Here is a 24,913-nt window from a genome sequence, read left to right on the forward strand (position 1 = left end):
AAAATAAAGATTGTGAGAGATGGAGAAAAACATTTTTTGAAGTAAATTTCTATTTCAGATCCTGGAGTGGCACTCTTCCTTCTGTTCTTTTTTTTTTCCAGGGACACCTAACACACAATAATGTCTGTTTATCATCTGTGTTTGTGAGTGAAGATGGACACTGGAAGCTAGGAGGAATGGAAACTGTTTGTAAAGTTTCTCAGGCCACACCAGAGGTAAGCCAGGGGACAGCCCCCCTTCCTTACTTGGTTTTTAATAGCGTCTTGGTATGTGGTTCTTGCCTAGGCACTTTCCTTCAGTGTTAGCTTGGTCTTAGATTTGGAGACTTGAATTTTTTGTCAGTGCCCTCATTTATAGAATTATAGCATTTTGTTCCTCAGAGGCAGTGGGGGTCATGTATCCTTTCTCCTTATTTTATAAATGGGGAAACCTGAGACTGAGAGAGGTAAAATGTTTTGTTCAGATATTTGAGTTAAATGCCCCTCCTCTCTGCCCCATAGTACCTTGTACTTACTTGGATCATACCACTTGATAGTGAAATTACCTTTATATATCTGTTTTGTATTCCATTGGTTGGGCTCTTAAGGGTGTGAGTCTCTTATCTTTATACCTCTACCTAGAATAGTGCCTGGCACATACTAGGTATTCAGAAAATGTTCTTTGAACAATTGTCCGAGTTGCCCAATTTCATACATGGTATCTTAGTAGCGGGATTTAGGACCTGTGCATCTTAACTCCTAGTGGACTGTGTTGCTGCTGATGTAGTATTCCTTATACTTTTGTCTGAGAGTTCTGCATGTTTCCCTCCCAGGTTGATGAACCATCTGTTTTCTGTTTTGTGTGTTCTTTTCACATTTTGCGTGTTGCTGCTGCATTCACTCTTTCTTAAAGAAAAAATAAAAACCATTTCCATCTTAATATCCCTACGGAAATGGTGGCTCACTGTTGACTTACTGTTTCAGCTTAATTTCCCCTATTCTTTTTTGTGCTGCTTCCACACTTAACTTGGGCCATGTCTAACGTGCACCTTCATGGGTTCTTGCTCAGTTCAGATGTTCTACCACAAAGACATCTTTCTGGTTATTCTGTCCATATTGATCTCTTTCTTCCCTGAATTTACCTTTTGTGTACTTTGTATATAGCATGTAATCCTTTCTGTGCTGTTTATTCCAAATTCTTTGCCATGGGATATAAGGCCCTTCACAATCTTTCTGCAGCCTACCTTCAGCCTCATTTACCATTTAGGTTTTTTTGGGGAGTGCTGGGAAATGGAATTTCCCTGTGTCACCCAGGCTGGAGTGCAGTGGTGCAATCTTGGCTTACTGCAACCTCTGCCTCCCTGGTTCAAGTGATCTTCCCACCTCAGCCTCCTGAGTAGCTGGGACCACAGGTGCACACCACCACACCTGGTTAATTTTTTATATTTTTGGTAGAGATGGGATTTTGCTATGTTGCCAAGGCTGGTCTCAAATTCCTGACCTCAGGTTATCTGCCCACCTTAGCCTCCCAAAGTGCTGGGATTACAGATATGAGCCACCGAGCCTGGCCTCACTCAAGAGTTCTTGAGCTATAGTCTGGTTACATCTTGTTCCATGCAGTTCAGCTGTGTTCCCACATATGCCTTCTTCCTTCACACTCTTCTTCTTTGTAGGCCATTCTGTTGCTGGAATGCATTTCTTCCCATTGGCTTCTGGAAAATGTAAACTCATCTAAGATCTGGCTTCAGTCTCCTTTCTGTGACTCCTTCCCCTAGGCATTCCCCTGCCCAACAAAATAGTCACCCCAGTGCTTCCAGGGCACTTAGCACATTTATGGAGATTCTTAGTTTACATTCTAGGTTATGAGCACCTGATTGGGGGCAGAAACTTTATTGCATTCATCTTATATTCCTAGTGCCCTAAACGATGTTCGGGACATATATAGCCTCTTCAAAAACAGTCTTCGAAACTAGCAAATTAATATGCTTGTTCTCTGGATGTTGGTTTTGTCTCCATAACTAAGGTTCTCAACTTTCTAATCTCGTGTGGTAGCAAGACTTAAGATTCATTTGATTTAGTGAGATTAATGACAGATTTGTTCTGTGCTAGAAAAGCCTTCTTATTGTTAATATCTAAGCAGGAAAAGAAAGAAGTGTTCTAATTTCCATATAAGGAAATCAGATGAACAGATGCCTCTGAACAGCAGAGCGTGTCTGTTAAACCAGATGAAGGGGACAGGAAAAGGAACTACCATTTATTACTGTGCCTTGTGCTGTGCCAGGTACTTTATTTGCATTTTTAAAATTAGAAGCATTTTAAATTTGTGCATCTAATATGCGGCATTGATTTGAAGGTTTAATTGGTGCTGTTTGCATTGCTCATTGCTTATGTAACCTGATGTAAGAGATTAGTTCACCAAACATATGTATGAATCATTTTCTTTAATTTATTTCTCTGTCTAGTTTCTGAGGAGTATTCAGTCAATAAGAGACCCAGCATCTATCCCTCCTGAAGAGATGGTAAGATGATATACTTCACATATAATGAAGGCGCCTTTGTGTAATTGAGTATGAAATTTTAAAAAACTTTCCTCTGCTTATTCCTTTCTTTACTGAGTTATAGATGCCTCATAATTTCTCTGGCCTTAAAGCTTTCTAAGATTAATCTTATCACCAAAGCCAGGAAGCCATCTTAAATTTTTTTGTCACATAAACACCTATGATATTGTTTAGAGGTAGAGATACCTCAGTGTGAACAGACAATTATACCCATTTCACGATAAGCAGTTGTATTAGTCTGTTTTCATGCTGCTGATAAAGACATACCTGAGACTGGGCAATTTACAAAAGAAAGAGGTTTATTGGACTAACAGTTCCATGTGGCTGGGGAGGCCTCATCATGGCGGAAGGTGAAAGGCACTTCTCACATGGCAGCAGACAAGAGAAGAGAGCTTGTGCAGGGAAATTCCCTTTTATAAAACCATCAGGTCTTGTGAGACCTACTCACTATTACCAGAACAGCACAGGAGAGATCTACCTCCATAATTCAATCACCTCCCACCGAATTCCTGCCCATGACACATGGGAATTGTGGGAGTTACAATCCAAGATGAGAGTCACAGCCAAACCACATCATTCCTCCCCTGGCCCCACCCCAGTCTCATGTCCTCACATTTCAAAACCAGTCATGTCTTCTCAACAGTCCCCCAAAGTCTTCACTCATTTCAGCATTAACTCAAAAGTCCATAGTCCAATGTCTCATCTGAGACGAGGCAAGTCCCTTCCACCTATGAGCCTGTAAAATCACAAGCAAGTTAGTTACTTCCTAGATACAATGGGGGTACAGGCATTGGGTAAATACAGCCATTCCAAATGGGAGAAATTAGCTAAACAAAGGGGCTACAGGGAAGTCTGAAATCCAGTGAGGCAGTCAAATCTTAAAGCTCCAAAATGATCTCCTTTGATTCCATGTCTCGCATCCGGGTCACGCTGATGCAAGCGGTGGGTTCCCTTGGTCTTGGGCAGCTTCTACCCCTGTGGCTCTGTAGGGTACAGTTTCCCTCCTGGCTGCTTTCACAGGCTGGTCTTGAATGTCTGCAGCTTTTCCAGGCACATGGTGCAAGCTGTCAGTGGATCTACCATTCTGGGATCTGGAGGATGCTGGCCCCCTTCTCACAGCTCCATTAGGCAGTGCCCCAGTAGGAACTCTGTGTGGGGGGCACCGACCTCACATTTCCTTTTCACACTGCCCTAGTAGAGGTTCTCCATAAGGGCCCTGCCCGTGCAGCAAATTCTGCCTGGGCATCCAGGCATTTCCATACATCTTCTGAAATCTAGGTGGAGGTTCCCAAACCCCAGTTCTTGACTAATGTGCACTTGCAGGCTCAACACCATGTGGAAGCTGCCAAGGCTTGGGGCTTGCACCCTCTGAAGCCACATGCCGAGCTCTACGTCGGCCCCTTTCTGCCACGGCTAGAGCGGCTGAGATGCAGGGCACCAAGTCCCTAGGCTTCACACAGCATGGGGACCCTGGGCCTGGCCCATGAAACCACTTTTTCCTCCTAGGCCTGCAGGCCTGTGATGGGAGGGGCTGCCATGAAGATCTCTGACATGCCCTGGAGACATTTTCCCCATTTTCTTGGGGATTAACATTTGGCCCCTCATTACTTATGCAAACTTCTGCAGCTGGCTTGAATGTCACCTGAGATTTTCTTTTCTATTGCATTGTCAGGCTGCAAACTTCCCAAGCTTTTATGCTGTGTTTTACTTTTAAAACTGAATGCCTTTAACAGCACCCAAGTCACCTCTTGAATGCTCTGCTGCTTAGAAATTTCTTCCACCAGATACCCTAAATCCTCTCTTAAGTTCAAAGTTCCACAGTTCTTTAGGGCAGGGGCAAAGTGCCACCAGTCTCTGCTAAAACATAACAAGAGTCACCTTTGCCCCAGTTCCCAACAAGTTCCTCATCTCCATCTGAGACCACCTCAGCCTGGACCTTATTGTTCATATCACTAGCAGCATTTTTGTCAAAGCCATTCAACAAGTCTCTAGGAAATTCCAAACTTTCCCACATTTTCCTCTCTTCTTCTGAACCCTCCAAACTGTTCCAGCCTTTGCCAGTTACCCAGTTCCAAAGTCCCTTCCACATTTTCGGGTATCTTTTCAGCAACGCCCCACTCTACTGGTACCAATTTACTGTATTACCCTGTTTTCACGCTGCTGATGAAGACATACCCAAGACTGGGCAATTTACAAAAGTTCCACGTGGCTGGGGAGTTCCTTAAAATCATGGCAGAAGGCAAAAGGCATGTCTCACCTGGTGGCAGACAAGAGAAGAGAGCTTATGCAGGGAAACTCCCCTTTTTAAAGCCATCAGATCTTGTGAGGCCCATTCACTATCATGAGAACAGGGCAGGAAAGACCTGCCCCCCATAATTCAATCACCTCCCACTGGTTCTTCCCAGGACACGTGGGAATTGTGGGAGTTATAATTCAAGATGAGATTTGGGTGGGAAAACAGTGAAACCATTATCAGTAGTTGCACTTTGCTGGAATCCATAATAATTGTGGAAGCAAAAACCCTAGTCCTTTCTTGTATGTCACCCAAACCATTCATCTATCTCTAGCTGCCCATTACTTAGGATTTCAAGATGCACAGAAGAATGATTATTAAGAGTGCTGGTAAAGAAAGATTCTATTTGCCAATAAATTCAAAAGCAGATGCTCCTTCTATAAATTTGTTCTTATAGCCACTATAAATAATCCCCAAAGATATATTAAGTGTGCTTTACAGGAAATATGAACTCAACTATAAACTTAAGTATAGACCTAAGACTTGAAATAAATCAGATTTATCCAAATCAGTACTATGTATATATACTAGTGTTTTTAAAATCGGTGATTTGCGGGTTCTAAGTCAATTTAGGGGGTCCTGACTAGCATTTTATAAAAAAAAAAAAAGAATAAAAGAACATGTCTTTGGGCATCTTAGATAGTAAGGCTAAGCACTGTTTTATGAAACTTTTGTTTCCATTATGTGTGTATTTATGCACGTGTATGTATAGTAGAGCATGATATAAGACATATTCTTTACCATGGGTTGCTGTGAAAATATTTGTAAAAGCCACCGACGTGCCATATTCTAACCTTTTTAAAAATTTTTGCTCATTTTAATGTTTTACAATCTTCAACAAATTCTATTCACTAATAGTGTTAAGAATCTATACATTCATGTGTGGTGGTCTGAAGATAGATTTGAGTATAATAAATACAAACATGGGAGAAGGTGCTTCAGAGAAAATTAGAAATGGCTTATAAGGCAGATCCTCTAGTTTTAATTGTCTTCACTGCTTTTAGTCTCCAGAATTCACAACTCTCCCAGAGTGTCATGGACATGCCCGGGATGCCTTTTCGTTTGGAACATTGGTGGAAAGTTTGCTCACAATCTTAAATGAACAGGGTGAGTTGGAGTTATACTACTGCATCTATAGAATAAGTAGGAAAATCATCCATGACCTATTCTGTGTGGAATTCAAAGGACTACAGTCTTTGAGCACAGTAAGGAATCTTTTGCTTACCAGGTAACTTTTTTAGGGCAGATACTAAGAACAGTAAGGAAAGAAGCTTTGGGTTTCATTAGTTTGCATGGTGAAAAGAATTTTAAGTAGGAAGAAGCACTTTGAACTATGGCTGTCAGTGTCATGTGTGATTATCTTATTAATTGGTAATAGTACTTAAGCGGTCTAAATCTAGACTCTATTCCTTATTGAACCAGCCAATAAGTACATAACTATCATTAATGATTTATATGTAATAATCTGAATAATAGGGTAAAATTCATAATTTTTTGTTAAATTGAGCTTAACATTTCTTTATTCTTTCAAAGCTCATTTGATTTATTTTCCTATTAATTTACTCTTCACTTTTTTCTTTCATTGCCTCTTAAAACTCAGGCTGCTAAAGACATTGTTTTCTCCTCTCTTCTGTGTTCTCTAACTGCATGCTTGGCAGCCTGCTTCACTCTCCTGTGCCCACTTTAGGACTTTAATTTTCCACTCATTGAGTTTACTGAGGCATGTGTCACAGTAGGCCCCTTATTGGCCTACATCTCACATGGCTCAAGCTTTGTGCCAGTTCTAATGCAGTTTATTCTGCCAGGCTTATGCAGTGTTCTGATTCAGCTGTCAGCTCTAAATTGTCCCATCCTAAATACTTGAGAATTAAATCCTAAGGCCCAAAGGCATCCATTGTGTATAATGAACTAACTATTCTATGTATTTAGAATGGTAGCAATTATTTACTATCCTTGGAAGAATTGTAAATATAATCATTCATATAACTGTTCTGTGGATAAGGAACCCCTGTTGAGAAAGACCCTCAAACCTATCACTGTTAGCCCTTCTTCTTTGGGCCTGAGCTGGGTTAAATGGATAATCAGGAAATGAGAGGGTATAGAAGGGAATGGCACCTGGGGTGGGGTTTGACAGTGGTGGCAGGACAACTTTCTACACCTGCCAATGAGTTTTGCCTAAGGCAAGCAGGAAGCTGTTTAGCAACAGCCAGGGCTTTGTTTGTTTGGGCTTTTACAGGTTGGTTTTTGCTCTCGGCAGTCTCCAGCTATAGAGGTCCTGAAAAGAGGGAGAAGGCATTGGAAACTAACTGTAGCTCTGGATTTCAGTTTCAGCGGATGTTCTCTCCAGCTTTCAACAGACCTTGCACTCAACTTTGCTGAATCCCATTCCAAAATGTCGGCCAGCGCTCTGCACCTTACTGTCTCATGACTTCTTCAGGTGAGGGCATCTGGTGTGGTGACGCCAGCTGCTTCCGGAACACTGCTGCCTGCTCTCGTGCCTTGGATAAGTGGCAGTGGGGGGTTTTTGGAGGACCAAATGATGCAGTTTCTGTTGTTAATTATTAGGAGAGATTGAATCATGTCCACAGGAGAAAACAGAGGAAGAAATTGGGTTGTCTGTCAGTTTCCTATTATAGATAGGAAGTTTTAGAAATCCTTGATTGTCTTGAAGGCTTGGATTTAGAAATTGCAGCCAGATTTATTAGGGCTTCTAATAGTGAAGAAGCTAGGTGTGTCCACTGGTTTACAGTTGTAAGTTAATTGAAAAAGTTACTAAACCTAGCCTTTCTTTTCTGCTGCCATTATATTATGAGTTTATTATTATTCAGTTTTTCTCATGGGGATGGGGAATGAGTTCATATTCTTTGTCTAGTAATATGTGATGGAAGAGCAAATAAGTTGGTTTAGAGGCAAGGGCACAATATAATTTAATACCTTATTAGATTCAGAGATATTGTTGAACCCTTCTTCAAGGTTAGTTTTAATTATGTGTCCTTCATTTTTTTATTTCCATGACTGCAGAACTTCTGCACAGGTTAGTTCCATATTCATGACTTCTATTAGCAAAGCCAACCTTATGTTAGTTTTAAAACTAAAAATCCTATGTGTTTGCATTTAGAGCTTGAGAAAAACCAGAGCAAAGGGAAGGCTAGTATTATTCCCAAGTGGGGAAAATTACCTCTAGGATAGAACTAGGGGTAGGTGGGGAAGGGTAATCTTATTAAATAAGTAGCATTTATGGTTACTGGGCTTATATTGTCATATTTCAAAGAAACTATTCAAAACTTTCCCATTATGATCGTCTTTTTTGAGGATGTTTTTAAAAATTTGTATTTTTAATTGACAAATAAAAATTTTATATTTATCATTACGAGAGTCTTTCCAAAGTATTTCTGTGCCCTTTTGGATGATTCTTAGAAATATTTTATTTCCCTTGATAGAAAGTCTCTACAAAGAACAATCCCTTATGGTAAATAGATTCTCTCATCAGTCTGTGTAAAATGAGTTATTTATTAAGAGTTGTATTGTAAATTGAGAGGGGAGAGGAAAACTGAAAACACACAAACCGCACCTGCCAAAATCCCACTGTTAATGTGGGGAGAAACCCCAGTCAAGAGACAACGGTAGGAGCCAGGGTCAGCATCCCTTACAGAGGCAGCTGAACCAGTTTGATTGATTAGATTTAAGTTTAGACATCTTTGCTGCTGAACCAGGGGGAAGCCTAAAGTAGGTATAAACATAAGATGTGAAGATCCAAGTGGTATCTCTGCTTACTGGGCCTCCGAATAGGCTGTCCAGCTTGTATGCCAGAGCATCTGGGGTCAACAGTCTCATATACAGTAGGGTGTGAGCTGAGCAGTGCACAGCCTTTGGAATTCTCTGGCAGCCCTGTAGGAAACCGACCACTCCTCTGACACTAATCCCTGCCTGGCTGAAAGAATGACCAAGTAACTTACAGCAGGAGAAATGAGAAGATTGCTGTATGGAAATTCCACTTTCCACAATCTCTTTAATAGTTCTTATTTCATCAAAGGAGACTTGAGAGTCAGCAATATTTTGTAATGGTAATGTCATTTCTCCCAGGATACTTCATTTAACATCCTATTACAACCAACAATTTGGAGGATTTTTCTGACTAAACCATAAAGCATGTTAGCATATGTGTGTTTAAACTTGTATCCTCGTCACAGATCTCTTTGATATTAAACTATTAGATTTCATAGAGGCTTGTTCCATAGTATTTGTCTCATAAGCTACTTAGTTGTAATAGAATCTTTAAATGGCAAAGGAGAATGTTTCTTGGTTGAAAATTATATTGATGTAGTCTGTGATTATGGCCTCAATATTTAACATTCTCTAATCTGTTCTGCTGAATTCCTTCTCTTTTTGGCATTTAGAAATGATTTTCTGGAAGTTGTGAATTTCTTGAAAAGTTTAACATTGAAGAGTGAAGAGGAAAAAACGGAATTCTTTAAGTAAGTTCAGAAAATTAAGAATTTAAATTGAATAACTTGGATTAAGTCCATATAATCACTTTAGGTATTCTAGAGAAGATGAGTCAGATATTTGGTTTATTTCACATTTATTGAACATTTCCTATGTGTCAGGCTTTCTGCTAGGCCCTGGGGTAGATATTTCTGGTGAAAGAAATAGATACCCAGACTGATAATCCTTAAACAGAGAGGTGGGTACAGTAGAGCTTTTGAGAACACACAGGGCAGGAGGAGGTCGTTAGAGAAAAGGTATTCTAGGCAGAGGGGCAACATGAACAAATGCACAAAGACAAGACCTAGTGTGACTTGTGCAGGAACCGCAAACAGTTGAGTCCTGCTGGGGGACAAATTCCAAGACAAGGACAGGTAGGAGGTACACCTTGCATGTGGCAGTGAGGAGTGCTGACATTATTTGTAAATAGGGGACTTCAGGCATTGAAGCCATCAAAGAGATGGAAGCAGGCTGTGAAACAGATTAATGTCCCTTTAGGTGGATCACTTTGTTCTCTATTGAGTGGGAAGGCTTAACTCATTTAAGATTTGGATTGGTTAGTGACTGTGGTAGTCCAGGCAGTAAATATGAAGCCACACATAAGGGCATTAATGTCTCCAATGAAGAAGACACTAAGATAAACATTTAAAAAGATAAAGCTGAGAAGCCTTAGTGATTATCACCAAATGAAATAGAGAATATTGGAGGAGAGGACCTAATATGCAGGGAAAATTATGACTTCAGTGTTGGATATGTTGGTTTGAAGTATCTGTTGGACTTTAGATAGAGATATACATGGACAGTTGACCAGACAGGTCTGAAGCTTCAGAGAAGTCTTAAGCTGATGAGCTAGAGGGAAATATTAGGGTGTTATCAGCCTATAGTTGGTGATATTTTCACAGAGAAAGTGGGTAGCATGAAAAGGACAGTGAGCCCAAATTGTAATCCTGGGGCACCCGACCTTATAAGGGGGCTGGTGGGAAGGAGGGGCTGATGAATGAGAAGCAGGGGTTAGAGGAGACTCAGAGAGCTAGGAAGGCTATGATATTCCCAAAGGAGTAGGGAATTTCACGAAGGTAGGAGGAACGAACAGGTACCTGTTCATTTAGTAGTTAGGAAGACACTGGTAACTTTATCTTAGCAAGAGCTGTTCCAGCAGTGAGAGTGCATTGGGCTGAGAAGTGAACAGAAGGTGAGAAAGACACTGGAGAAAAACTTGGAGAGAAAATATTACTGAAGAAGCAAATGGAGTCAAGGAAGGATTTTGTAAGGGTGGAAGAGACCTGAGCATATTAACAGACGAGGGAAAGGAGCTAGCAGAAGAATGGAGGGAGCAGTTGAAGCTGCAATCAAGTTGGGGAGATGGTTGGTGCATTGTCCTGGAAGAGAGGGGAATGCTGGGGCAGTGGCTGGATGGGGGTGGCCTTAAGTAAGAGGAGGCCCTCGGATCCTTGATAACTAGAAGGGAGGTGGGAATGAGTATCAATGTAAACCTGTTTGCTGATAGCGGTGTAGGGGTTTGAAGGTGATAATGCATGTGACCTGTTTCCTAACAAAGTAGGAGGCAAGGATATCTGCTAAGGGTGATTGTATAATGGAGTAATATTACCATTAATACCTAATATCTGTATTTCTTAACAAAGTGCCTTTATATATGTTGTTTTAATTTATGGGGATAGTGACAAAAGCCTATGTTTTGTTAGTTATGGAAACTTTCTACATTGTTTAAATTTGAGAAAGTGTCTTTTATTATCTACAAAGCCTGTCTTATTAGGGTAAAAAGGAGGGCACTTTGGCTATTAGTAAGGGGATAATTTGGTGGAAACATTTCCTGGTGTGAATTGGAGGTGTGCTGACTAGCTGGCTTTGCCTCACACTTTCTGTATTTTTTTTTTTTTGAGACAGAATCTCACCCTGTCACCCAGGCTGGAGTGCAGTGACATGATCTCAGCTCACTGCAACCTCTGCCTCCCAGCTTCAAGCGATTGAACCTCAGCCTCCCATGCCTCAGCCCCAAGTAGCTGGGATTACAGGCGTCTGCCACCACGCCCAGCTAATTTTTGTACTTTTAGTAGAGATGGGGTTTCACCATGTTGGCCAAGCTGGTCTCAAACTCCTGACCTCAAGTGATCTGCCCGCCCCGGCCGCCCAAAATGCTGGGATTACAGGTGTGAGCCACTGCACCCGGCCACGCATTTTTCTTAAGTACTTGGGGACCAATCTGTTCACCTTCTCTATCTCCATTTCAAATGCATCACTTTGATAGAAGTGAGAGAGAGGATGTGTGTAGGCTAAACTGTACAAGTAAGCTGATACAGTGTCATGACCAGTTTCCTGGGCTTTCCCTTTTTGTCCTCAGATTTCTGCTGGACAGAGTCAGCTGCTTGTCAGAGGAATTGATAGCTTCAAGGTTGGTGCCTCTTCTGCTTAATCAGTTGGTGTTTGCAGAGCCAGTGGCTGTTAAGAGTTTTCTTCCTTATCTGCTTGGCCCCAAAAAAGGTGAATGCTTTTTCAAAGTGTTATTGCTAGTTAAGAAGTTTGGTGATTATTAGTCCATATTTGAGCAGGATGAGATTACTGTGTGGTGTAGTTAATGTTTGGTTCTAAAAACGGAGAACAATTGTTGGCCCCTGATGTGATAACTTTAATTCAAACCTGGGTACCAGAGTTCACAGGATAAATGAAGCATCTTCCTAGAGAGTCCGATTTACTATAGTAAGTGTTATATCTGACTAGAATCTGAAATATACATTTGAAGTTTTAAGGTAAGGCATGCATCTTCAAAGAACTTTTACATTTATCATGAATCATTTAGGCCTGTGCCTCCTACCTTACCAAGAGCAACCCATTTATTTTCTATTTTCAGTGAAAAGCACTGAGATCATTTTACTTCCTGGGGCTTCAGGTTTTTTTTCCGAATGTGAAATGAGGTTATTGCTTTGGAATTTTACAATTTTATAGCACTATAGATGGTAACACAACAGATAAGAGAATATAGTATTAATATGACACTAGAATTTTAAGTTACGTAGAATCCTGCTTTCAGAATTTATTTTCTTAAAGGGATCTCAGTCCAACAAAGCATTGTTACAGTTTAGAATTTCCTTATATCTCTACTTTGATACCATTCTCTTTAGCCATGGATTTTTCTTTATAGCTCTTACATCCTATTCCTCAGTAGGTCTTACATAGGGGTGTGCCTCTGAATCACCTATGTTGCTTTTTGAAAATTTGCCTCTTTGCTTGATCCATTGGTTCTAGAACAGAGAGCCAGGACATAGGTATACATATTTTTTAAAAGTTCCCAAATAATTCTCAATACATACCTGCCTGATAACCACTACCATAAATACTGGAAAAAGAGGACTATCCAGCATCAAAGTCCCACTGTAGCATTTAACACCTGGTTTTGCAAATAAAACTACAACAATATCAGTATGTCACAAATCTAGTGTATGAAATTCCTCACTGATTAAACATAAATTTATAAAAAGTTACTCAGAATTCTGTTAAAAAAAGCTTTGTTGTACACTATGATCTCTAGTATTTCAAAAACTCTACAAGGTAAGTGTACTTAACATAATTAAGCGTTAAGTAATTTTCGGTCAAGAAAAGAACTTTCCTTTGGTTTGGAGCATTAGAATTTAGAAGAATACTGGCCGGGCGCGGTGGCTCACGCCTGTAATCCCAGCACTTTGGGACGCCGAGGCAGGCGGATCACTAGGTCAGAAGTTTGAGACCAGCCTGGCCAACATGGTGAAACCCCATCTCTACTAAAAATACAAAAATTAGCCAGGCATGGTGGCGGGTGCCTGTAATCCCAGCTACTCGGGAGGCTGAGGCAGGAGAATTGCTTGAACCTGGGAGGAGGAGGTTGCAGTGAGCCGAGATCGCGCCACTGCACTCCAGCATGGGTGACAGAGTGAGACTCCGTCTCAAAAAGAAAAAAAGAATTTAGAAGAGTACTTAGAATATGTGTAGTTTTGGGTTCAGTGTATGAATTATGCTTAATACTCTTCACTGAAATGAAAATTTGTTTTTTCATCTGTAACCTTTGATTTTTCGGGTAGATCATGCGCAGGGAGAAACTCCTTGCTTGCTCTCACCAGCCCTGTTCCAGTCACGGGTGATCCCCGTGCTTCTCCAGTTGTTTGAAGTTCATGAAGAGCATGTGCGGATGGTGCTGCTGTCTCACATCGAGGCCTACGTGGAGCACTTCACTCAGGAGCAGCTGAAGAAAGTCATCTTGCCACAGGTCAGAGGCCAAGTTTGCAGTGGGGTAGTCACAGAACCTGAGGGAAGAGTGCTGAAAGAAAGAAAGAGTTTTGGAGGTATTCAGATAATAGCTTAGAAAGCCTTGAGGCAGCAGTCTGTGGAATACAAAGTGCTGAAATTAAAATTGCATTTCCATTCCATTCACACAGGCAAATCGATTAAACTGACATATTTGGTCTTAACCTGGGAGAAACTATAATTGTTTGCTAATTTTGGGAGGGTAAATGAATAACAATAATGTATGGAGCACTTTGTGAACATAACATATAATTATCCATAATTATTATAAAGTAATTAAATTAGAACAGAGAGGAGCATGAGATGATTCTTATCAGTGGCTTTCAGCCTGTTGTTATCAGCCACTAGGGAACCTTATTATGATTTGCCCACCAAAGGGTTTGTTAGTGAAACTAATGAAAGGTTTGTATTAGTTGCTTAGGCTGCCATAACAAATTATCACAAATTATAATGGCTTAAAGCAATACAAATTTATTCTTAGTTCTGGAGGCCAGAAGTCTAAAACCAGGGTGTCAACAGGACCCTGCTTCCTCTGAAGGCTGTAGGATGTGAAAGGGACTCCTCTTTACAAGCTTCTCGTAGCTCCCAGCAATCCTTGGTATTTCTTGGCTTGTGGCTGTATCATTCCAGTCTCTGCTTCTGTTGTCACGTGGCCTTCTTACCTTGTCTGTCTTTACATGGCCTCTTAGAAGGACACCAGTCATTGAATTTATGGCCTACCCTAACCCAGTATGACCTCATCTAAAGGTCACATTCTGCATGGACATGAATTTTGGAGGGACACTATTCAACCTAGTATGAGGTTTTAAAAAAATTGTTTTAAAAGTCTACAATCACATGGTGTCTTTCAAATAATTTTCCTATGAGATAGATTAACATTCTCTCTGCTTTCAAGGAGCTCATAAGTGGGACATGTTTCAGTCATCCGTTGCCGTGTAAGTACCCCAAAACTTAGTGCCTTAAAACAATAATCATTTTATTAATTCTCATGATTCTCTGGATTGACTGGACTTAGCTGAAGGTTCTGTTCCACGTATCAGCTGAGTCTTCAGTCATCTGGGGCCTGACAAGGGTTGACACATCCAAAATGGCTCCTTGGTATCTTGGAAGGGGTGGCTGAGAGGCTGCGCCTTTCTCTCCATGAATTTTCAGGAAGCTTGGGGGGCTTGTATCCCCCATGTGACATTTCCACATGATTTCTCTAGCAAGGTAGGTGGACTTCTTAAATGGCTGGCCAGGGCTAAAGAAAAAAAAGGGCAAAAGAAGCCTTCTTAAAGTGTAGGTTGTGAACTGACAGTCATTTTTGCCTCATTCTCTCGGTTAGAGGTGGAAAAAGCCCAGGCTCATTGTGGGATGGGTTTACTCAAGGGCATGGATACTGGAGGTGTGATTCACTGGGGGCTGACTTTAAAGTCTCTATGTTGTAGTAACTACAACATAGCACTTTGTATTTACATCTGCAGCAGTAATTGTTACCCTGTATGTAGTTGTGTCTGGAAATTTAGAAGAGGAATGAAGCACTTTAACTCTGAAATGGAGTTGTCATCATAGGTCTCAGAATTGGACTGAGGTCAAAGAGTAAACGTTGAGCATGTGGAAGACAATGAAAGCTCTCATTACTTAGGAAACTGCTTCCCCTAAAGAAGAGTGGGCCAATTTGTGTGTGCTAGAAAGTTCACTTTGGTAGCAGTGTGGAAGAGACCACAGAAAGGGAGATAAGCTAGGAAGCTGTTAGAATAGTTTAGCTAAGAGATGACAAAGGCTGGGGAAAGTGTGACAGTGGATATAGGAGAGGGACACAGAAGGGGTAGTACTCAGTTTCTCATTAGATGGAAGAGGTGTTGAGGATGACCAGTTTTTGGCTTGGGCGGATTGCTGTTTTATGATTATCATATTCAGTGGGCAGAACTCTAATCATATGTAAAAGAAACATGCTTTAGTTTACATGTACAGAAAGTGATCTGTTAGCATTGGTCCTAATAATTATCTTTTGAGTCCTGTTTGAAACCTTTAATCTTACTATATAAATGAGGAAACCAGGCCAGAAAAATAAAAAGACCAATTGGTCAAGTCACATTGAGAATTATTAGCAGAGCTAAGACCAAAACCAAAGATTCCTGATACCTATCACGCCCTGCTGCTTCCAGTAGGCAGGCCAGTTACCCTGGCCTTGTGTCTGGCTGGTGCAGATGCTTTGAAGGTCATTTCCTTCCTTATATGCAGAGCAGTACTTGCCTGATATCTGCATGTGACTGTCTTCTAAGGTGTTTTTGGTTGCAAGTAACTGAAACTCATTTTAAACCAGCCAAAGCAAAAAAAATTTAAGAATGTTAGACTACCTTAGAGGGAAATCAAGTGCAGCTGGAGCTTACAGCCATGTTTTTCATTCCTTTCTTCTGTCTGCATTTGTTTGACTTTTGACTCTCTGAAGACCAGCTTTCCTTGTTTTGGTGTGCACATGGCCAAAATGGTTGTCCCATAACTTCCAAGTTTTCTGTGCTCATAAAAAAAAATTATTTTAGAGATGGGGGTCTCACTGTGTTGCCCAAGCTAGAGTGCAGTGGCTCTTCACAGGCATGAACCCACTACCGATCAGCCCAGGAGCTTTGACCTGCTCCATTTCCAACCTGGGCTGGTTCAAAAGGCAACCTGGTAGTCCCCAGCTCCTGGGAGGTTACTATATTGATGCTGAATTTAGTGCAGACACCCAATCAGCATAGCACACTACAGCCCAGAACTCCTGGGCTCAAGTGATCCACATGCCTCAGCCTTCTGAGTAGCTTGGGCTACAGGCACTTGTCCCTGCCTGGCATACTGTCCTCATTTTGAGTAAACCTATATAAACTGAAAATATAAATTCTAGTTTATATTACTGGACAAAAGATCATGATGGGCTCAGTTTGGGACAGGTGGTCCTACCCTTGAAAAGAGCTGAAAAGAGAAGCATGGACAGGAACATAACTGTTAGTGCCCTAGATAAGTTCTGAGTGCGCTCTGCAGAACACTGCCAGTACATGAACTTTTTATTACACTTCTGTGATGTGAGTACAGATATGAAGACTTAACATTTAAAACCTTTTGTAGCAATTTGACAGAGTAATTTTATGTTCCCAATATATGTCTTTTTAATTTTGTTTTGATTGTATTTTTTAAAAATGGTAAGTCTATGATGGATTGGGAGGGGAAGATACTGGTCTTTTACCACAGGTAGTTTGAGAGCCACTGACCTGGAACACATATCTAAGATAATGTAGTTTATCTAAGCACAATCTGTTTGCAGCCCAATTGCTCATTTACAGGGGAAGAAAGAGATAGGTATTGTGGTTGTCAACCCTTATTACCTCATTTGCTCCTAGGTTTTGCTGGGCCTGCGTGATACTAGCGATTCCATTGTGGCAATTACTCTGCATAGCCTAGCAGTGCTGGTCTCTCTGCTTGGACCAGAGTTGGTTGTGGGAGGAGAACGAACCAAGATCTTCAAACGCACTGCCCCAAGTTTTACTAAAAATATTGACCTTTCTCTAGAAGGTAAGAATTATTAAAAGGTCTAACTTTTTGTGTGTCATTTTTTTTAGATTTTTAATATTATATAAGTAATGTAGGAGGGTCATATTCAGTCAAATGATATAAAGAAGTATAAATAAAAAGTTAATTTCTCTTTCTAAACTTCTCGGGGGGATTTTCAGTGGGAATCCTTTCATACTTTTTTTTAAGCTTGCAAAAAAACACACAGATATATGTTTACACGTGCATAGACAGTCATGTACCACATAAGGACATTTTGGTTAACAAAGGACCTCGTAAATGACTGACTGTCTATACCATGATGGTCTCATGACATTATAATGGAGCTGAAAAATTGCTATTGGCAGTTGATGTTGTAGCTGTAGTGGAATGCATTACTCATGTGTTTGTGGTGATGCTGGTGTAAACAAACCTAGTGTGCTGCCAGTCATATAAAAGTACAGTGCATACAATTATGTGCAGTACATAATACTTGGTAATGATAACAAATGACTATGTAACTGGTTTATATATTTACTATACTTTTAATCATTAGTGTATTCCTTCTGCTTATTAAAAAGAAAAAACTTTAACTGTGAAACAGCCTCCAGGGGTCCTTCAGGAGGTATTCCAGAAGAAGGCATTGTTATCAGAGGACATGACAGCTCCCTGCAGACCTTCCAGCGGAATAAGCTGTGGAGGTCAAAGACAGTGAAATTGATGATCTTGACCCTGTGTAGGCCTAGGTTAATGTGTGTGATTGTGTCTTAGATTTTAACAAAAAAAGTTTCAAAGTAAAAAGTAAATAATTTTAAAAACAGAAAAAGCTTACAGAATAAGGATATAAGAAAATATTTTGGTACAGTTGTACAATGTTATAAGCATAGTATTATTACAAAAAAGTCAAAGTTAAAAACATTAAAAAGTTTATAAAGTTATAGTAAATAACATTATTGAAGAAAAATTTTTAATAAACTTAGTGTAGCCTAAGTGTAGTGTTTATAAACTGTATGGTAGTGTACAGTAATATCCTAGGCCTTCATATTCATTCACTGGTAACTCAGAGCAACTTCTAGTCCTATAAATGACATTCATAGTAAATACCCTATACAGGTATACCATGTATCATTATATTTTTACTTTTCTATGTTTGGACACTCAAATAATTATCACTGTGTTATAATTATCTACAGTATTCAGTACAGTAACATGCTGTATCAGTTTATAGCCTAGGTGTTAGTAGGCTATACCATCTATGTTTATACAAGGACAAAATCGTCTAAGATGCATTTCTCAGAACATATCCCCATTAAGTGACACAAGACTGTGTAGGACTTTTGTTTAAATGGTAAGAAAATGCCATGCACAAATCTATAATTTGTTTTCAAGTAACAACATATCAGGGACCTGTCTCCCAATACATAGAAGTCTAACTTACTCTTTAAAAGCTACCTAATATTTCACTGAATATAATTCATTCAGTGATTTCTTTATTCATGGATACTGCATCCATTTCTGGATTTTTAATCACTACAAACAGTGCTGCAATGAATATCTTTACACTTGTATCTTTCCAGTTGGTCCCCCATATTTGCAGGTTTGCATCTGCAGATTTAACCAACTGTGGATCAAAAATACTCAGAAAAGAAACCAAAAAATAAAGGTCTTATAAGTAACCAAGAAATGATTTAAAGTATTATGGGATGATATGCATAGATTATATTTAAATACTACATCATTTTCTTTAAGAGACTTGAGCATCCGCAGACACTGAATGTTAGAAGTAAACTTGCTGGGCCAAAGGATATATTTTAAATTTAGTACATACTGTCAGCTTACAAAAAGGTTGCATCAATTCTTATTAACACTAGATGTTTAAGTTTCTTGTGACTTTTGTTGGCCTATGGGGTAAAAAGCTGTTGACTTTTAGATACTGCAGGAAGTCCTTATTTCTGGTATGTTCCCAGTGGATGTTACCTGGGAGGTAGCAGTAATTTCTGGTCTTACAAGAATTTTTTATCAACAATGTCATTGCTCCTTTGTATAACCTTCAGTAAGACAATGACCTTGTTATGTAATTCTGGATCTCTAACCCAGTTCTCATTGATAGTTGGTAACATGGAGACACTTAGCAGAAAAGAGTTAATCAGATAGGCTTTTCTCTAATTTTGATGCTAAAAGAATTTTTAAAGCAACACTGGCTTCCTGAAGTTTTGAAGAGTGTTCACCTCTTCCTTGGTGCTAATGAAACCAGAGTCATGGCTGCAAAGAGCTTGAAAAGGGTGATGTAGAAGCTGTGTGGTCTCATTTTCAGCTATGAAAGGGAAATAGGAAATTAAGTCTGCCTGAAAGAGAGGTGGAGAACATGGTTCAGAGAAGAAGACATCGGATAAGGCATTAGATAGGACTTCAAGGAGGATAGTGGCACAAATAAGAGTGGAGGGCTTGTAGAGGCCTGGCCTTAGAGTGCTGGGGTGAGGAGCGGGGAGATGTGGTGCTGAAGAGAGCTGGGGACCTAATCATTAAGAGTTTACCCCAGGCCATTCCCCACATCCTCACTTTTTGGCCAAAAATTGATTGAATCATTTTGACCAATGCCCATTTTTTTAAGTATAAACTTTCTGGCAAACTGTTAAGGACATTTCTTGAAACTAATTTTTTCCCCAGTTGGGGGTTAAATGTCCACAGCTTAAATTTATTATTTTAACTACTTTTAAGTGTATAGTTTTGTGGTATTCGCTACATTCATATTCTTGTGCTTATACTCTTCAACTTTTATTCTTAAAAGGAAAGTAAGTAGAATCAGTTGGTTTTAAATCTCCACCAACATGTTTTGAAGGGCTATAACTTTTTAGCTAGGCGTCCCAAAGGTTATATCTGTGTAATGCTTTGATCCATCACCACATGGAGTGGACACAGCCTGTTCTTAAACACCTCTAGGGACAGGCAGTCCATTCCATAATGGGTGTATGTCTTCAAATGTTTGAAGATGTTCTCTCCTCCATTTTATCCTTTATATGTGTAAAAATATACCCATTTCACTTAACTATGCCCACCAACCATGTGATAGATCAAGAAGCAATTTACTGTCCCTTTCATGTTTTGGAGTTTTTATTTACCTTCAGATTCTCCTATGCGTGTCGTCTGCAGCCATCACAGTCAGATCTCGCCAATCTTGGAGAACCCCTTCTCTAGCATATTCCCTAAATGTTTCTTTTCTGGCAGCATGCCCATCAACAGCAAGAAGCACATACAGCGAGATTACTACAATACTCTTTTACAGACAGGTAGAAATATTAAATTTATATAGCTTTTCCATTGCTTGGATGAATGTTTTCCTGAGACTAATAAGCTTATGGGTGTTTTGGGAGTTTTGAGACTGATTTATTTGTAATTATGTAGTCAGCTTTGGTCTCATCTTGTTTCTCCAGACTATTGGATATATACTTACCTCCTCTTTATAACTAACTGGTGAGAAGTGCAGGTTGACATTACTTGAATTCTTTTTTGCACTGATACTTTACTTTGAGACTTTTGATGCCTTAGTGCAGCATCTTCCAAATTGTACCAAGAATGATAGTTTTGAAAGATGTTAATGGGCGTGTTGTGAAAAAGAGTTCTGTGGTTAAATAAGTTTGGGGAAATGAGAGCAAAGTCATTAACACATTGCACAGGATCTCTCAGTGCCTTAACTACTACACTTACTTAGGGAAATTTCTTAAAGTGAGGTTAATAACTTGAGTTAGGCAAACTTATTTGAGCCTGCAAGACTTTTTCAGGCATATGTAATTAACATCCCAAGGATAACACTGCCTGGCTTAGAGCATTTCTATATTTATGTGAATATACTGTATGTTTGGATATTTAATAAGGATTGAATGTGCTAGTTATTACTTACATGCTTCCACTGAGTTAATAATATAAGTATTATGTAATTATTTGGATAACATGTGACATCGTTGATCTTGAGTAATGTTCTGCTGGGATCTCTTTTGTTTAGTATGCATGGATATTTCCAAGTAATTAGATCTATACTACTACACTTCCTTAATGCTATCCTTCCCCTAAGTGTAGTTCTTACCTTTAACCAGTATTTTATGAGAATAATTCTTTTCCCTACAGGCGATCCATTTTCTCAGCCTATTAAATTTCCCATAAATGGACTCTCAGATGTAAAAAATACTTCGGAGGACAGTGAAAACTTCCCATCAAGTTCTAAAAAGTCTGAGGAGTGGCCTGACTGGAGTGAACCTGAGGAGCCTGAAAATCAAACTGTCAACATACAGATTTGGCCTAGAGAACCTTGTGATGATGTCAAGTCCCAGTGCACTACCTTGGATGTGGAAGAGTCATCTTGGGATGACTGCGAGCCCAGCAGCTTAGATACTAAAGTAAACCCAGGAGGTGGAATCACTGCTACAAAACCTATTACCTCAGGGGAGCAGAAGCCTATTCCTGCTTTGCTTTCACTCACTGAAGAGTCTATGCCTTGGAAATCAAGCTTACCCCAAAAGACTAGCATTTTACAAAGGGGGGATGACGCAGACCAAATCAAGCCGCCAAAAGTGTCATCACAAGAAAGGCCCCTTAAGGTTCCATCAGAACTTGGTTTAGGAGAGGAATTCACCATTCAAGTAAAAAAGAAGCCAGTAAAAGATCCTGAGATGGATTGGTTTGCTGATATGATCCCAGAAATTAAGCCTTCTGCTGCTTTTCTTATATTACCTGAACTGAGGACAGAAATGGTCCCAAAAAAGGATGATGTCTCCCCAGTGATGCAGTTTTCCTCAAAATTTGCTGCAGCAGAAATTACTGAGGTGAGTACTTTTTATGGAGTAAACTGTGCTACTAGCTTTAGGATTTCCCTCATAGGTCCTAGTTGCAGTATCCCATTTATAACAAGCAACATGCTATTTTCCCAATCAAGTCAAGCACAAAATTAACAAAATCAGTTTCTGTCATTGGTATCTTTCCTTCCCCCAGAAAAATGTAGCAATGCTTAGTTTGTTTAATGAGCTATTGTAACCTTTTTATTTGAAAAAGAAAAAAAAAAGGATTAAAATAAGGATTTGGTGTCATCTACACTGATTTTTACTGGATTTTATGGTTTTTGAAAAGCTATTTTCCAGTGCCATCGTTTTGTAATCCTACTTTTCAACTTTCTGTTAGAGCTCTAAAAGTTATTTTACTTAGTACGAGGTAGTGTTTCTGGCATCAAAAGATAAATTTTAAATTCCTGCTTTTTCAAATTTGCATATGATTTTTGCATATGATTTGTTTCAGTGGGTTCTTAGTGTGCTTTATTTTGTTGCAGGGAGAGGCTGAAGGCTGGGAAGAAGAAGGGGAGCTGAACTGGGAAGATAATAACTGGTGACAATAGATGTGAGTTAAACTTTAGGAAAAAGGATTCCCTTTTTTTAAAAAAAATCAATACCTCAAAAGCAGGCTTTGGGACAAGAAAACCCCAAAGTGGCCTGCTTTTCCCATCCCAGGAGCTCATTATCCAGTCTGTGCCAACTGAAGTAGGAGACTGACTGTGAGTGCTGGCTAAAAGCCCTGGGTGGTGAGGCTCACAGTACTGGTTTCCAGAAGGAAGAGCCTTTGTGCATTTGACTGAGGCCAGTTTCTATGAAGAGCAAGTAGCTGAGGAGAGGTCGAATTTATTGCTTTTTCCAGGACAATTCTGGAAGTAAAGAAAATGTAATTCAAGCTGGTTAGCTTAATTTTGTGCCATTCTTTCTTTAACATAAGAGTAAGCTCTATTATGAAATACAACTTTAAAAAATTTTAGCTATAAATTATATAAATGATTTTAAATTGCTGAGGTTTCCTTAGGCAGCTTATTTATTTGTTTACAGTTAGTTAGACTGAGTAAATGGTTCTTTGTGGACCTGGGCAGTTCCTGACTGTTCCACATGTAGTACATTGTACCAAAGTTCTTAATAAGAATATTCCCCACAATCCTGTTCTCTAAATGTCAAATAAAGATTATTTTCACTAGATTCAACTTTACAAAATTTGTTTTATATCTGTTAGAAAATGTACAGACATAAGTATTTTCAGTTGACAAAGCATCAAACCCAGTTCTGCCTAGTGATAAGTTTCACCCTAGAGTATGTATATAACGTTTTAGCTTATCCATCCTTTCTTGGAGCGCCTCCATTTCCATTAAAAGCCAGGCTGGAGCAGGACCCTTTTGGAGTAGTGACTCAGTTGCTTCCAAAGCCCCTGCTATTGTATGCAGCGCTGACCTGTACTCTTCTTCCCAGGGGAACTCCTGACGAGCTCTTTTTGCATAAGGCTGGAAAAAAAACATAAGTAATATCATACTATCCATTCTAAATATAAAGAACCTTCCTTTTGGACTGGAGTAAAGCTTACATGCAAATTTTATTCTAGTCATTGGATCACAAGGGTAGGAGGATGCACCCCAAAACCCCTACACAGTCATCTAGAAAAATATGTAAAGGCATTTTGGTTTAGGCATTTTGGTTTATCATAGCAATTCAGAGGGCTACTACCAGTGTCTTAGTTTGTATGTGGTATACAACAAGTATCCTGTCCCAAAGGGCTCCCAATGAGAAGTGCTGCATAGTCCAAGCTTACATGTCTTATAAACAAGTTCATAAATGTATTTTCTTTTTATGAGAGTTTGACTAAAACTTATCAGAATGTTGTTCTTCATGAATTACTACTATACTATACTAATTACTATACTAATAGTGCTCAAAACAATATTTTGAATATCCTTATTGGTGTCAAATTCTGCCTTTTAATAAGTAGATGTGATCTTTAGTTACTGCCAAAAATTATTAGGAGACTCATTTGATTAATAAGGCAAGGAATCAAACTAAACATTTAGGAGTAAGTTTCTTTCATTTTCTTCTGTGGTTCAGTAAAGACTGCATTTATAGCATCACTGGTACAATATGTAACTTCCCTTAAAGGTTACTACCAATAATTCAAACATACTGAAAGAATATATTTGATATGGTGTAGTCCCACTTCTGAATTTTAAAAGCAACTACCATAAAACAGAATTTTACATGTCTAGATCTATTTGATTTGAAATTCAGCATAAGGCTGGAAACCACACTGGTTTGTTTCGTCAGTAAGTAAAAAGGGCAGAATTTGCCTTGTTAAAGTTTGGCCCCTATTGAAATCAGCCCATACCTGTAAAGATGACCTCTTTGCTTCTTCTACAGTCACATTAGCAAAGGGTTCCCAGAAAATACCTTTTTCCTGTTTCACACGTTCCACTTTGGCAGCTTCAGTTTCATCTACAAACCCAGTCTGCCAGGGACCATGAAAAACCAAGCAAATAGCAACATGTTAGCACTCTACTAGATATGAAATGGCCACGTAATTTGTTTAAGTGCTGAGTGTTCAGCCATACTAGGCAAATTCTGGAAGTCACATGGACTGATCTATAAATACTCTTAGTATAATCTGGATTAAATCACTCTACTGTGTTCTTCCTTACAAAAAAGTTAGAGTTGTCTTTGCAGGAAAAAATGATGGTCTGCTAACCTTTACTGTATCAGCTAAGAAACTGGCAACAGCAGTGTATACACATGTACTTAAAATCCAGCTTAGATGTAATATAAGTAGGCCAAGTGTGGTGGCTCATGCCTGTAATCCCAGGACTTTGGTGGGAGGAATGCTTGAGCCCAGGAGTTTGAGGTTACAGCGAGCTATGATCACACCACCACACTCCAATCTGGGCGACAGAGCGAGACTCTGTCTAAAAAATAAAGTTCAGTGAGTCAAGTGGGCCCATTCCACCTAAAAAAAAAAATATG

General features: G+C 39.5%; 2 protein-coding genes and 1 long non-coding RNA gene across 12 annotated transcripts in view; 1 reads left to right on the forward strand and 2 right to left on the reverse strand.

The window, feature by feature from the left end:
- SCYL3 (SCY1 like pseudokinase 3) overlaps positions 1-23,128 on the forward strand; it is a 38,855-nt gene extending 15,727 nt beyond the window's left edge. For 5 of the 8 annotated variants that reach the window (XM_004027871.4, XM_055365801.2, XM_055365810.2 and 2 more), the window contains 11 exons: positions 102-215; positions 2,441-2,497; positions 5,834-5,936; positions 7,155-7,266; positions 9,227-9,304; positions 11,674-11,813; positions 13,385-13,569; positions 16,964-17,135; positions 20,237-20,398; positions 21,234-21,928; positions 22,426-23,128. In XM_004027871.4, coding sequence (XP_004027920.2) covers positions 102-215; positions 2,441-2,497; positions 5,834-5,936; positions 7,155-7,266; positions 9,227-9,304; positions 11,674-11,813; positions 13,385-13,569; positions 16,964-17,135; positions 20,237-20,398; positions 21,234-21,928; positions 22,426-22,485 — 1,878 coding nt within the window. In that variant the 3' untranslated portion in view covers positions 22,486-23,128. The remainder of the gene's footprint in view (positions 1-101; positions 216-2,440; positions 2,498-5,833; positions 5,937-7,154; positions 7,267-9,226; positions 9,305-11,673; positions 11,814-13,384; positions 13,570-16,963; positions 17,136-20,236; positions 20,399-21,233; positions 21,929-22,425) is intronic. The other 3 variants (XM_004027870.4, XM_055365853.2, XM_055365850.2) reach the window with 1 other exon arrangement.
- On the reverse strand, positions 2,816-16,965 carry LOC129527647 (uncharacterized). Its single transcript, XR_008672655.2, has 3 exons — positions 15,947-16,965; positions 13,421-14,847; positions 2,816-4,793 (listed from the first exon to the last, which is right to left on the reverse strand). It is a non-coding gene; the product is annotated as an uncharacterized lncRNA (long non-coding RNA).
- The window catches only part of FIRRM (FIGNL1 interacting regulator of recombination and mitosis), a 57,550-nt gene continuing 55,750 nt past the window's right edge, over positions 23,114-24,913 (reverse strand). For all 3 annotated transcript variants that reach the window (XM_055365764.2, XM_063711001.1, XM_055365781.2), the window contains 2 exons: positions 24,285-24,404; positions 23,114-23,412 (listed from right to left, as the gene is read on the reverse strand). In XM_055365764.2, the coding sequence (XP_055221739.2) occupies positions 23,215-23,412; positions 24,285-24,404 (318 nt within the window). In that variant the 3' untranslated portion in view covers positions 23,114-23,214. The remainder of the gene's footprint in view (positions 23,413-24,284; positions 24,405-24,913) is intronic.

The sequence above is a fragment of the Gorilla gorilla genome, chromosome 1 (assembly GCF_029281585.2).
Source record: "Gorilla gorilla gorilla isolate KB3781 chromosome 1, NHGRI_mGorGor1-v2.1_pri, whole genome shotgun sequence".
Classification (NCBI taxonomy): Eukaryota; Metazoa; Chordata; class Mammalia; order Primates; family Hominidae; genus Gorilla; species Gorilla gorilla.